General features: G+C 33.8%; 1 protein-coding gene across 4 annotated transcripts; it reads left to right on the top strand.

Moving 5' to 3' along the window:
* Nucleotides 1–1,887: 1,887 nt before the first annotated feature.
* On the top strand, nt 1,888–13,371 carry LOC134253154 (basic immunoglobulin-like variable motif-containing protein). 4 transcript variants are annotated; one of them, XM_062735665.1, is made up of 11 exons: nt 2,109–2,188; nt 5,699–5,761; nt 8,036–8,242; nt 8,696–8,840; nt 9,332–9,781; nt 10,243–10,363; nt 10,858–10,953; nt 11,507–11,611; nt 11,809–12,036; nt 12,316–12,399; nt 12,878–13,371. In XM_062735665.1, exons 2-11 carry the CDS (start codon nt 5,744–5,746, stop codon nt 13,332–13,334), a joined length of 1,911 nt encoding a protein of 636 aa, XP_062591649.1. In that variant the 5' UTR covers nt 2,109–2,188; nt 5,699–5,743; the 3' UTR covers nt 13,335–13,371. The 4 variants fall into 4 exon arrangements, with proteins under 4 accessions (XP_062591646.1, XP_062591649.1, XP_062591647.1 ...); XM_062735664.1 differs by lacking the exon at nt 2,109–2,188 and adding an exon at nt 4,161–4,326 and having other exon boundaries at nt 5,694–5,761; XM_062735662.1 differs by lacking the exon at nt 5,699–5,761 and having other exon boundaries at nt 1,888–2,188.
* Nucleotides 13,372–15,143: the final 1,772 nt, after the last annotated feature.

The following is a 15,143-nucleotide window of genomic DNA, read 5'->3' as shown; positions in this document are numbered from 1 at the left end:
ACATTCAGGGTCTGAAGATTTCATATTGACTAATGTTCTTGTATGGTTTTCCAGAATGTGATAGCATGCAATTTCTAACAAAAGGTGACTTATTTCAGTTTCTTTTTTTAGGTACATGTATTTTTATAAATTACCAGAGTATATATCGAACACATTAGAGCATATTTAAGATTCGGACTGGGTTACACTTATTTTTAAGTTATTTTAATAGATTAATTGTTTATCAACATGAAAATGGATATAACAGCATTTAGATAAAGTGGCACAAAGTATGTCTTATCTATATAATCTACTGATCTGGTATTCTCTATTGAGATGCTGTTGTTTTTTTTTTCAAACTACTCCTCTTGGGGATAATAGAAAGTTTTCATATAAATTCATAACTGATTTACTGTAACAGTGCATGGCAATACAATTGTTCGTTAAAGAAGAGACTCTAAGAGGCATATTGCTTTGTTGTAGAGTGAGTGTCTGTTGGTCACTCTTTCTGTCTGTATGTCTGACAGTCTATGATCAGTTTCCGTTTTTTCCTTTGCAGAGGTTGCACATGCAATCTGAAATGAAATTTGATATACAGATTTATTAGATGAGTATCTAGGTCAAGTTTCTGTTTTGGGTACAATTGAGCAATTTTTGACAGAGTTATGCCCCTTGGTCTAAGAAAAATTCCAATTATTTGCAGTATTTGCATGTTCATTTTCTTCTAGAGGTTGCACATACTGAAGTGAACTTTTGTATACAACTTACATGGGTCGAGTCACCAGCATGGCGCAGTAGTTAGAGCGTCTACTCTAGAGTCCTGAAATAAGGAGTTGATCCTTACGTCGCGAGTTCGAATCCCAAAGTGGGACATGGAGACCTGTCCTTTGGATAAGACCTAAATGGCATATAAACCGAGGTCTGTGTCGCAGTAGGTGCTGCATGAAAAAGATCCCTCCCTGCTCAATGGCCCTGAGTTCCAAGTATATGACAAAATTTATAGCTCTCCACTGGCAAGTTGTGGGATCTCCATTTGAGTGAAAAATTCTGGAGAGGGATGTTAAACAATATACATGCAATCAATCAGTCATACATTGGGTCTATCATTTTGGAAAGTGGAGAAATTCTCACCAACCATGCACAGAAAATCTTTTGCAATAGACTGCACATTATATTTATTTTCATTTTGGTATTTGCAGCATTATGGTCAAAGACTAAAATATCATAATCCTACAGTTCTGCAGCTTTCAGAGGCACACATTTTAAAAACTATGATGTAAAACGGGCTTGAATATTATGCAAAGGATTTATCATTCAGTTTGTTGGTGCACTGAGTTTACGGTCCTGGGGTATTTAAATCGAAACCTGACCATGTTCACACTGTAATAAATCTCTATTGATTGATTTTGTAAATTGACCTGTAAGATAAACAGGACCTGTTTCTGTGAAGTACTGAGTATGTAAAACTGTGGTTGTGGGAAAAAGTCAATGAATGGAAATTTATGTTTCAATTTAATGTCTAGATTGTGAAAATAAATGAATTAAAAATTTTATCATTACAGCTTTAAAAGACTAAGCTCAGTGATTTTAGTTTATTGTCCCCAAGTTCTTAACAGTATAGCTGCTGAATTTGCATAATGCAATGTACATGTGTACTGCGGTAAATGAATATCAATGTATACTATCTTCAATTATTTAGGTAGATGAGCTTATTACTCCCACTACAAGCTAGATGAAGTTGGTTTTTAATTAAAAATAATTTGTACAAAACTTCTTTAAATCATCATATATTTAGTGACAGCAAAACAATCCTTACAATTTAGAATTCTTGTTTGTATGATATATAAATCAAATCATGTACATGCATTTATAGTTTGTGTTTTATTCATTGAAGGATTTTCTCCCACCTTTAAATCCCAGTTCCTTTTGAATAGGCGATATCAACTGGGCTATTAGAAAAGTTTAGAAATAGATTTCTATCTCTGTAAAAAAAATCAATTTTTTTCTATAGAATGAATTCCACAACTATGCACGAACCATGTCAACTGCTGTTTGAATTTGGGGTACCTGTTAAAGGAGAATAATAAAAACACTTCCACTAACAGCTGATTTCCTACAGGAATATGTAAACAGGACTGTCATGAGAAATTTAATGAACTGGGATTTCAAGACACGGAAGGTGACGAGCGGGACACAGGTTTTTCTGAAGGTAAGCATCAGAGTATATAATACATGTAGAGTACATTATCAAGTACTGATAGCATTGAGTACACCTGAGGGGCATGGATCTGTTTTATGCTTTGTTTTCTGTGTTGGATATTCTTCAAATGCATTTGCTTATTCTGTATTTCTTACTCATGTATTTGCATTTTTTACATTTTGTTTGCAAACTAAAGTTTGTTAAATTAATGACTTGTTCCCAAAAATCATTCAGAAGAGTTATCTCCCTTAACACACTCTACAACAAATCTGTGTGTGAGTTTTCTTTTTATATTAATGGAAAATGCATAATGATAATTAATGAACTAAACATTAAATACTAGGCCTTTCCTCTGCTGAGTGATTTAATTAATTATGTTGAGAACAATTATTTTGCATTGACAGCTCGATCAAAAATAGGGTATATACAGTGTACTAAATTACCACAACTTTTGCCATTGCCTGAATTCAGTAATTTTATTTCAAATAAGTTTATTATTATTTTTCTCTGATGTCTATCATTATATAATCCATGTTTAGTGGTATCTACATACTTAGACATTGCCTTTAACTATAAATTTAAAATCGAAACAAAATTTGCAGCATTACATGAGGTGATGGGAGTTGTTCAGGTAAGTGTTGTTTATGAGCTGTAAGCCATTGATTTGTTGGTCGATGGAACTTTAACAATAACTGAGTCAGATATGTCACCTTTCATCTTGATCAATAATTATATATAAGTCATATATAAGTCATATACACAAGGAGGATGGAGGAGATGAAACAGGTAAAAGTACTGCTACAGGTATATATATATAATGTTACAGGTAACATAAGTAATGGAGACTGTTATAGGTATCATTTAAATAATATATCAGGTATCTTATCAATGTTACAGGTAACATAAGTTCTAGAGATTGTTACAGGACATTATATTACATAACAGATACTATTATGTTGCAGGTATTCAGGAGATTATTTGAGGTATCGAGTATTATTACAAGATGCGATTGTGAAACAATATATGTGCCTGGTGGCAACAAAATTCCAAAAAGCTATTTTTAGCACATAGGTCACAATCAAGGTCACAAGGTTATTGACCTTGGTGTCATTTTAAAGAAATTAATTAGTGTTGTATGCATACCAAATATGAAGTCTCTATCTCTCACAGTTCAAAGGTTATGGCAAAAGTTAAAGTTGACAACAGACAGATGGACAAGACAAAAACAATATACACCCCCGATCTATCGATCCAGGTGCATAAAAAGTTGAATAGTAGCATGAATTTTAAATGGTATAAAGAACAGTGTTCTTGAGTGAAATCAAAGTGCTCTTTGATTGTGATTGATTTTATGTAATTGTTGTTTAACGTCCCTCTTGAGAATTTTTCACTCAGATGGAAATGCCACGATTTGATGGTGCAGGGCTACAAATTTTGTCCTATACTCGGCACTCAGGGCCATTGAGCAGTGAGGGGTCTTTTTCGTGCCAGCACCTACTGTGACAAGGGACCTCAGTTTATACGGTCTCATCCGAAGGACCGGTCTCGATGTCCCACAGTGGGATTCGAACCCACGACGTAAGGATCAACTCCTTACTTTGCGACTCTAGAGCAGACGCTCTACCACTGCGCCAAGTGGGTGACTCTTAGACTGTGTAAATAAAATTCTATGGAGATCAAAGAAGATTGAAATAAAAATGTTACTTTGTTTATGAAGGATATTGAATTTTAAGAAGACAGGGGTTAAAATTCACTCTTCTGTCACTTAATATATATACCAGTGCCTGTACTTTTTATTTAACCTTCATACTTGCTTTCCTTTTAAAGATATATCATAAATCCTTTTGAATGACCAAGTTCAGATTTGAATACAGTTGGTACATATTTTACATTTAAATAGCCTGGCGGTTCTATGATAGAACATGATTGACACACTCTCTGCTACCCATATCCAGTTCACTAAAGTCTTTAATCAGATTTCATCTTCAATGAACCGTTAAAAACAAATGCAGGTTCCAATTGTTAATTCACCTTTCCTTTTTGGTGTCAAAATGACAGTGTCTTGGTATTGATGGGGGAAGTTCACGGAGGGAATGCAGTGTTACACATATAAATCATATTATGGATTGCATTTAACTCTGACAGAGGTAAAATGGTTAAAAAACATACAACATATTCCATTTTTGTTCTAAAGAAAAAAACTAAAATTCAATTTATTAAGTTATTTTTGATTTTCTTGAAATTGAATAAACTAGAATTTGCCGTTCAAAACATGGTATTATCTGGCTTGTCTAAGTTCAGATTGTTGAATGACTGTACATGTATATTTAAAGTCCCACAGTCCCACTATCTGTGTAATCTGTCTTCAGGCTTGTTGTCAGGAGGCCTTAAAACATAGGGTACTTATCAACATAGGCTGGTAATAGGAATTGTAGGGTATATATATAGATTAACTGGGTGTGTTCAGGACTCTCTGGGCCTAATGTATACAGGGGTACAAATTAGAACTCCTCGAATTAAGTCCGGTAAAATTTTATGTCATTGATAATACAGAGAGATATATCCTGAGGGACTGGGCCAAAGATGAAGAACAAATACAATTTTTTTTGGGGGGGGGGGGGGTGAGGGGGGTATTGATGGTAACAGAAACATTTGATGTCTCATAGGTAGTCTCAATTAACATATATACCCTTGATGTTTAACACAAATAGTACTGTACTAAATCTTGTATGCTCCCTCTACTAAATGTTAAAGCTTCCCCTATGTACTTTGCAGTTTCTTTGATTCATTAAACTTAATGCTGACATTCCTAACATTAACTTTAAAAAAGTTATCCATATGTACTTTGAAGATAAAAACTCCTCCTATATTCTATATGTGTAGTTGTCTACGCATTGCAATGAACAACAGTAAATTGATACACTGACTAACAAACAGTGATTGCCCCCCCCCCCCACCCCAAAACTACAAACAGTATAAACAGGGCATAAAAACACATGTCCCCTCCTGATATTTTTAGAGGAAAGATCAGATGCCTAAGGAGAAGAAAGCATCCCCTTGTCTGGTCACACCCTCCGTGAGCCTCCATGTATTGATTAGATAGAAGGAACACACTGTAAAAGGAGATGATCGAAGTGAAGCCGTTTGATTACCTCTGTAAAATGCTATTTGACATTTAATCAGGATAAGACAATGCAGCATCAGTTGTTCATACTTTAAGAAATTGCGTGCTGACTTTGCTGTGATTGACTAATGCATATATACGTTAAGACGAGCCTAAGATTATGTTCGTTTATCATTAAGAGGTGTAACAAGTCAGCATTGTTACAGATAGGGATTGCTGTTTTCTATTGATTTTGCACCAGGTGTCACATAAAAGTCATTCTTTACTGTATAAGCAGATGATTAAATGCTTGAATTTGTACATTGTAGCATAAATCTCCTCTCTTTGGTTTTTCAGTCAATGATGATAAATTAATTCCAATTATTGAATAAAGCCTCCATTTTTTCTCAGTACAGCTGATTGTGAACCAAAGTGCCGTGTTTTAAGAATCCACAATCAGCATGAGGTTGATTTCTAAGGTATATCTATATTTATAAGGGTGTACACCTGTCTAAAATAACAATTGTATCCCAGAGCAGCTATCTCTCAGTTTAAACCTCACGTGACATTTCTTAACAACAATTAATGAGCTATAAATTGTTTATGTCTATTTAGCAGTTTACTAGAGTGTGTTGTAACCCTGTTTTTACGTAACATTGTAACACCTTAGCTTGCTGTGTGATATATACAATATCTACCCTGAGACCTGAAGATTTATTCACTTTCTAACCCAGTGTTGCATGGTTTTATTCTTCTTAATTCATGGATGTTTGCTGAAGTCATTGAAAATCTCATTCTCCGAGATGGAATTTAAATTGCAAATCATGACTTAATTATTTAAACTGCTGTCTGGAGTATGCTAAAAGCAATCACAAAAGATGCCACAATGGACCCCTGATATTATTACCTATGTGTAGATGACGAGACTTTGTCTGAGGAATCTTCAGGTATATTTGTCTTACCTGTCTTTATATAGGCTGCATTGTTTGAAATATTTAGCCATGGAATCAGAGACTTTGAAACTGTTCCTGCTTCTACCTATGGATGATAATGCAAAATTCTGATAGCATCTGAATATTTGAAATGGACTGATTTTAAACAAATAGGGTAATGCAAACCTTTGACATGATGCAGATATTTTGGATGGACATTCTAAATTTTGGAGAATTTTACATAGCTGTTCTTTCCACGATGGAATAATGTGACTTACTGCCAAGTCAGTGAGTAAATCAATATGACTATTCCAGCATTGGGTGTAAATTCCAGACAGCAATGTATGTAAATTAAGCAGTACGAGAAATTTGAGGATTTTGATTTTTGAGTGAACATCATGGAGAACTCGAATAGCTATTTTAAGACAACCTTGCGGGGACCGACCTTGACCCGCAGCATGGACCTGATTTGATATAACTTCACATCAACATAAACAGTCTACAACCAAGTGATTACTTATTGATTTCACACATAATTAACACAATTAATACATGTACTTAATTATAATCTTGCAATACTATCTAAAATGCTAGTATATGTGGAAAATTCAGATATTTTTTTTTTTTACAAAGCATCTTCAGACTTTCATTTATGATATATTTTTTTTATAAAGCATCTTCAAAGTTTCATGCATGAATTACTGACTACCTGCAAAAAAGTTTCAGTTGTTTTTTTTTCCACAGGACTTTGGACCTGATGGGAAGAGCTTATGCGATAGTAATGCGTCCGTCGTCCGTCCGTCTGTCTGTCTGTAAACAATTTTTCAAAATGCTACTCCTCATACAGTTTTGGTTTGATTTCAATATAACTTGGCACACAAGTAGACTACACTAAGTTACGCAAATCTGTGCATCGGTTTTGGATTTCAATAAACGGTGTTGCCATGGTTACTATAAAGAGAAATTTCTGTGAAATTCTTTCAAAATTCTACTCCTCCTACAGTTTTGGTCCAATTTCAATATAACTTGGTACACAAGTAGACTACACTAAGTTACATAATTCTGTGCATTGGTTTTTGATTTCGCTGAACGATGTGGCCATGGTTACTAAAAATAGAAATTTCTGTGAAATGCTACTATTTTATATTTCAATATAACTTGGCACACAAGTATTACACTAAATAACATAATTCTGTGGAAAATGTTGCCATGGTTACTAAAAATTTTTTTTCTTTCAAAATGCTACTCCACCTACAGTTTTGGTCCAATTTCAATAAAACTTGGCACACAAATAGAATACTCTAAGGTTCATAATTCTGTGCATTAATTTTTATTTTGATAAGCGACAAGGACCATTTTTCTATTAATTGCTATTTTAAAGTTTCAAGTCCCAGCTGCTACTTTGTTTTATGTATAAACCAGGACTTTGTTTTTAATACTTATAATTAGCATGATTGTATTCTGATAATGATTCATTGGATCAGAAATAGATATTATAGAATTTTCACTATTTTATCAAATCAGAATAAGCTGTCTCTTCAGCCTGCAAATAAATTAGCATGAACAGTAAACTTATTTCACTAACTGAATGAATAATCCATCTTTTACTACATATATATTGTCACAAGTATTGATTAAATCCTGTTTTTCATCAACTAGATTGCTTTTCCTCTGGACGATAGGTATAAAATGCATAAAAAGTAGATCTCAATTTTTATGTATGGCTTTCCTAGGAATTTTAACATTATGTGATGATAAATGAATGCATTATTAATTAATTCCTGTCCTGATAATTGGATTAAGTGTTGGTTATACTTTTAGAGATCGATGGGGAACTCCAGTAGGAAGTCCCTGTCTGGATTGGTTCCCGTCCCTCCCGATGAGCCTCGCCCCGAGGACCAGCCCAGGGTATCGACCAATCGTAACAGCTGTCCTCAGTTTGTGCCGTACTCTGACGATGAGGAGGAGGAGGAGGAGGAAGAAGAAGAGGAATTTTTTGATGCAAGTGAAAACTTCCCTCCTCCCCAGGTAAAATCTCCAGGCTCTGTTGTCATACTGTATACAGTATACAGGGTTATTTTACTCTGTGTTATTTTTGCCCTTCAACTCAGGCAAACAATTTTGCCCCATATTAAATTTGCTCAGTCTTGGTTTTGTTTCATAAATTTAACTGTGTTCTTTGATTTCGCCCTGTTTGAAAAAGAGTAGAATGCAAGGTGTAAATTAAAGTAAAACAGATTCCGAAGTGAAAATTTCCTTGTATAGAGGATATACTGTTAAATCACAAATTTTTATAAGGCCAAATTTTTTTTATCAGAAGAAAAAGTTACTGGTTTGTGTGGAATTGATTTAATGGATGACAAATTGCATATTAAATAAAAATAGTTATAAAGCAATGCACAACGAGTAAACTTTTCCCCTCTCGATAAGACTTGCATACAATTCATGTACACACTAAAGAATATATTTTTCCTCCATTAGCCTGCAGTTCCGCCACCCACAATGATAGATGCTAGTATTGTGGCTAAACTCGTGAAGGAGGTTGAGGAACTGCTACATCATGTGACCACAGAAAACTTCCAGGCAGCTACCGACACAGCTAGAGTGCTGCAACAGGCTGATTTAGGTAAGGACTAGATTGCTGCAACAGACCAGTTTAGGTAAGGTTCCAAGGTTCGGGATTTATGGTTTAAGCATAAAATGAACTTAAGGTATTTGTATTATTGCACAGGAGTCTAAAGTTTTTTTCAAAAAAAAGAAACCTGGAAAAAATTTTCCACTCTCAACTTTTGTAGTTGAAGGTGGAAATTTTTTCCACGGATTTTTTTTTTTTTTTTTACGAGAAAAACTTCTTTGACTCCAATGATTATTGTAAATTGAAAATATATTGCAAACTGCATGCCAATGTAAGGAAGACTTTTCATTATAATGTCAGTCTTTATACCCAGTCAGTTAATAATATATTTTGAAATAACATTGAATGAAAATAACATAATTTAGCTGTTACAGGTGTTTTATTGAATTCTAAAGAAGGAATTTAAAAAAAAAATTATTTAATAATTGCATGTTTTAGCTTTTTTTGTTTTCTTGCACAATTTGTTTTGAATTTTCTCACAGGAAATTTAACTCGAAGACTTTCAGTAGAAAGCACTACCACTAGTTCACAATTACAAAGTCATATAAGACAGACCCAACAGTCAGAGAGATTGCCAAAGATTGGGGAAAACAACATCCCTTCTCCTGAAAACAGATACAGCAACCCCGCTTACATTGGGTCCACTGCCGAAGTCAGAAAATCTGCCAACTTGTCATCAAAAAACTCAGAAATCAGAAAATCCAACAGTGCTAAGCAGGTGGGAGATTCGCCAGATAATTCTGGATATTTGAAATCGGAGGAAAAGCCGTTCCGCTTGCCACCCATTAGAGACGGGAGTTCCCAGATTCCTGGTAACTCTAACTCTTTATATCCCAGTATTTCCAATGACCTTCAGAACGGTGATGGTAACCTTGCTTGGGAGGTGGACGTCTCCGACCTTCTGCCGCACGGCAGGACGGCAAAGCGACCCGGTTTGTTTTGTTTTGCATGCTTGAAGTTTTGGTTCTTTTTTTTCAATTTTTTTTTCATTTTTGAAAATTACTTCATTAAGTGGTGCATGATGCAAGCAATTTTGGTATTTATGTTTTGATATACATTATCTAGCATGTTACTTTTGAAACTTTAAGAATTTTATGAATTTAATAAGATTGTTCATGTATTTCATATTTTTCTTTGTTTAATCATTAAAATTGATTAGATGCTTAGACCAAAACCATTTGATGAGAAAGTAAAGTCATGAATAAAAATAAATGCAGCCCTAAAAATATATGGGAGGCATTTTTAAACATTGTCGTAAAAATCAAAAGTAAAAATCAAAGCAATGTTTTAGCATTATGCTTGTGGACAGAGAGGGCCTGCACATAATGAAGGATGCTGAAGTTACACTTAATTTTCACAAAACTAAACTGACATTGGTTTATAATCATTTCAGTTCTTACTAGTCAGCTACAACCAAGAGAAACAGATGAATCTTACGAAAGTTTCGTTCCTCCAAAAGTGACGGCCACAGCTGCTGAAATCTCAGCGAGGAAAGTACTGGACCAAAAACGATGGTAAGTGTATACATTCATTACAACTGTAACGTGAAGCAGTCACGTATCCAAGGGTTGAACAGGCTCACTATTGCTTATTTTGCCTGAAATAGAGCTAGACTCGACCACAATACTAGATAAGCTAGCTTACTAGTGAGGCAGGTACAGTATATAAGTATTACTTTACCTATGTTCAATTGTTTAAGTCATGGGTAAGATTATTTACATTACATGGTCATATATATTATAAAACATAGTAGGTGGCAAGGTTTTAAACGTATTACATAGTAGATCTATATTAAGATCATATACCTATTGAATGGTAAATTAATGGTAAGATGATGCACCTATTTTATGGTACATGTAGATGGTACTTTTTTACATTAACATACATTTTACTTTCAAGAATTTCTAAAAATCAAAAGAAATTATTTGATGAAAATCATGTTTGTTCCGTATGGTTTTAAGTCACTTGATTAAATTGTGATATTTATGTTCCCTTTATTTTTTTTTAGGAACTGTGTCAGCCGGCCTCAGTACAGTAAGTCCTGTGGGATTACCTCCCTTGTGTCATGTTGGAATTTCCTCTTCAGTACCCTTGGCAATGGAAAGTAAGTAGGAAACCAGTATGAAAATCATTACTTATATCATATATTTATAATGTGTGTCACAAAATTCATAATCTTTTTATACAGAAAAGGTTTCCTCATTTTTTTCAAGGAGGGTGGGGGATAAATTTGGTTAATGTTTATTTTTGAAATGATAAAAACATTTAATATTACGATTATTATAAAAAATGAAATATGTAGAAAATTAAATTGGCTTAATTAATATAGAAGCAACATATGTCTTTGCATGCATATTTTTTTCTACAATATCTGGTTGGTATCTATAAAATGCTTGTATGAAATCATTACTTGTATATTACAGAGAATGGATAAATTCCTCTTACCTATGCATTCCTTATGATCAATGTACCCTGATCCCAGACAAATGGAAATTTTATTATACTGTCATAGAACTTGAGATTTTTGCAAGACAATTTATTTATTCCTAACATTGTTACACAAATAACACTGTGTGTATTAATGGTTAGGATTCCATTGGTGCAAGATTGAAAATGAAATATCATTTAATGTCAGTAACCATTTACTTTTTTTTCAGTCTCAATCCTATAACTCAGGAGGAAGCCTTGACAATCCTGGGATTCAAGCCTCCGTTTGGGGAGATTCGATTTGGACCTTTTACTGGCAATGCCACTCTGTTTAGGTTTGACTCTAGCTATAGATTAACATTTAATTAATTTTTCATGTCATACAGTGTAAAATGTAATAACTACTGGTATGTAAAATTTCTAACTTTTGTTATCTAAAAAAGTTTTTTTTAAGATATTGGCAGAGTATGGATTACACTGCACTGTACATGAACATTTCATTACTTTATTTCATTACTCTGTGAATTTACAGGTGGTTCAGAGTCTTAAATGACCATTTCAAGGTCAGGGGTCGGGCTTACTTCATGTATAAAAGTCACGGAAAGAACAAGACGTATGGCACCTCGCCTGAGGAGGCCCTGGGGCACCTCAAAAAGGGCCTCCAAGACCCTTCCACTGCCTTCATCTACCACTGCCAGAACCACTACTTCTGTCCCATAGGATTCGAGGATACCCCCGTCAAGTGTACAGAGGCTTATGGGTAAGATTTTTAGCATACTCCAGCATATTCCTACTAGTAAAAGCCTCAGTTAATGTTCCTTAGCTCCTTATATACCATATGGCACCAAGTCGAAAGTTATTCACTGTGAACCTCTAGCATGCTGGAGTAACTTTAGTGTAATGTAGAAAAGTTATGGGTTTAATTTTTTAATGCTTTATTTGTAAACTACCAGGTAATAGATTGTTAGCCGTTAAACTTTTAACCACCAGAGTTTTAAATGTTTAATTTTTTTGTTTCTTACTTTAATTTTATATGTAGGGGTGGACTATCACAAGAGGATCTGAACACCTGGGTCCTGATAGGAGACCCTGCCAGTGGACATCCAGCCATGCACTGTAAAAGGTAATACCTGTAACCGATATCTGTAATGACTGATATCTGTCAGCTATGCTCTGTAAAAGGTAGAGTCTAAAACTGATATCTGTATCAAATGATATCAGTCTTCCTACAAAATAAAATAATTTCTCTAATAACTGATATTTATCTCCCTTGTATTGTAAAAGGTAAAGTCTGTAAACATTATATCTGTCTCACTTGCTTTGGGTAGAATCCTTTACAAAAGATATCCGTAACAAGCAATATCAGTCACCCATACACTTTAAACATGTTAAAAGGCATAGTCTGTATCCAATATCTGTAAATCTGATATCTTTCCCCCTTACATAGTAAAATGTAGAATCTTTAACAACTGATCTTTTACTATCAAAATATCAGTCTTCCACATACTGTAAAAAGCGAATTCTGTAACATTTGTATCTTCAACATAGATTTGTCTTTTGTAATTTTTTCTTCAGAAACATGACACATTTTCTTTTGACAGATGGACTGATATTGTGACAGACATTGGCTGTGTCAATCCTGAATTTCTGGATATTCGCAGACTAGAGAAAGGCATGCAGCGCCGAAAAGCCAAGAAAATCGGAGGAAACTTACACTGCATCATGTCGTTTACAAAATGTAAATTCCAGAGCATAAAAACTTACAGAACTCAGATTCCTGTGCCTGGTGGAAGAGGAGCAGTGAAGGACGCTGCTCGATTTAAAATGACAAACTTCAAAGAGGAAGATTCGAGTAATACACTGAATGTGGAGAATGTGGAAAGTGGAGAAGGGAGTGTTCAGGTGGCTGAACCAGAATCTCAAGAAAATGTGGAATTTTTCCTGGACGACAAGCAGGAGAACGAGAGACAAGCTGGTAATAAAGAAGAGGATGTGGAGGAAGATGAAGAGGTGGAAGATCTGGATACAGAGAATGATTCCTCGGAAAACAATGTGTGAAGAAGATTTTGTGGGAATAATAAGGCTTAGAGGGTGTCATTTACATATATATACAGTGGAAAATCCTCCAACTCAAGTACCAGAGTTCCTGATGTCTTCGTAGTGAAGCTTGTATTTCCTATTTATTTCGATAATTTAAAAATAGGAAATACTGAAATGCATTTATTTTATGATGATCTGGTGTCATAAGGGACTAATGCATTTTATCAGCATTAATTAGACAAAGTTTTGTTATAAACAGCAGCTATCTGTGATGTACCTGTATTTTAGCCAGTTTTGCTTGTGCCATTAAGGTTTTCCAATAATGATATTTGTGATATTTATGACAAGTTTGTGAATGAAAGATCTGATTGATTACATGCTAATCACATTAATTTATACTGGTATTTTCATGCATGGAGGTTTATGAATACTTTCATAGTGTATCACACTATGAATAAGGTTTAGCATTCAGATTCTTTTTAAATTTCAAATTAAACTAAAAAATCCTGTTTTATTTTATTTGTGCTGCATTGTAATCTTTTGCAACACCTTGAGTGTTCAAACTCAGTGCATTTGTCATTTTACAATGACTATTTGTCCAAAATTGGCAAGAATTGAGGAAATCACTAGTTAATATCTCTAGACTTCAATAAGGATGCAATATCTGGCATATATCATGTACTTTGTAGATTCCTAAGTATATGCAAGTAATTTATTTATTATGATAGTATAATTTCATGAGAGGAGCCATTCAAAAAAAAACATAATTCACTTTAATCCTACAGTGCTGAAATACATGTAAAAGCTCTGGATGAACCATTGGTGAAACCATGGGTTTTTTTTTTAATGAGGCGTCTTTGAGTCATTTCATGACTTTTCCCTGGGTGCAAATTTTCAAGGTTTGTCAGAAAAAATATTGATATGTGGGGATTTTATTCCATGGTTGGAGAAGTATTGAGTAATAATGCAAATTAAATTTTACATTTTGTGGTGGTCAGACATGAATTTGGGGGTCTCTCTATCGTCGAAAACAGAAAATTAAACCCCCATGCAAATTTTTGATTTCACAGAATGTTATTTAGTTATATATTATATGATACCATAGATGATTACCAGATAAATTCCATGCCATAATAGACATTATAAGCAGTTTAAAGAACATTTGATTGCCTTTAAAATGTCAATGGATTATAATAATTGTCCTTTTCTAGAGAGATGTTTAAACAAACTTTTAAAAAAATCAAACTACTTTGGATTATATTAAAAGGTATGAAAAAAAATTGTTGCATGAAAAGATTTCGATATCAAGCTTCAGTTTGAGACATTCAGATAAATGAGATAAGAGAGATAACTCTTCTGATAAGAGAGATAACTTTCTTCAGACATTCTGTCATGAAATTCAGTGAATTGTCATGTCAGAGTTTACAAGTTTCACTCAAGGAAACCATTATATAGTCAACTCAAACAAACTTATTCTATGGTACAAATATTGATTTATAGTTTCTATTGCTAGTATGTACATTAATTATTTATAATAATTTACTTAAAACATTTATACTCAGTTCCTTTAAACAGTGTAAATTGAGAAATCTCTATCTCTTAAAGTATAAGTCTTTTAATTGTACAGAAATTTCAGATGCAGTATTGTTTATAAACATTTAATTAATATTTTGTTTTATTAAAAATATTTTCAAGGGCAATAATGGAAAGATAACTCTTGTTTATGGATGCGTATTATTTTACATGCACAAACAATTTGTAATTGTAATTTAAAAAGCAGCGCTTCAGTATGTTTTCTAATGGGAATTAGATAGGTTTGAGAGCAAA

This window comes from Saccostrea cucullata, unplaced genomic scaffold (genome assembly GCF_032062105.1).
Source record: "Saccostrea cucullata isolate Sc308-1 unplaced genomic scaffold, CSIRO_AGI_Scuc_v1 ctg4517, whole genome shotgun sequence".
Taxonomy (NCBI): Eukaryota; Metazoa; Mollusca; class Bivalvia; order Ostreida; family Ostreidae; genus Saccostrea; species Saccostrea cuccullata.
The sequence above is the reverse complement of the archived record's forward strand: the minus strand, read 5'-3'. Positions and strand labels throughout refer to the sequence as shown.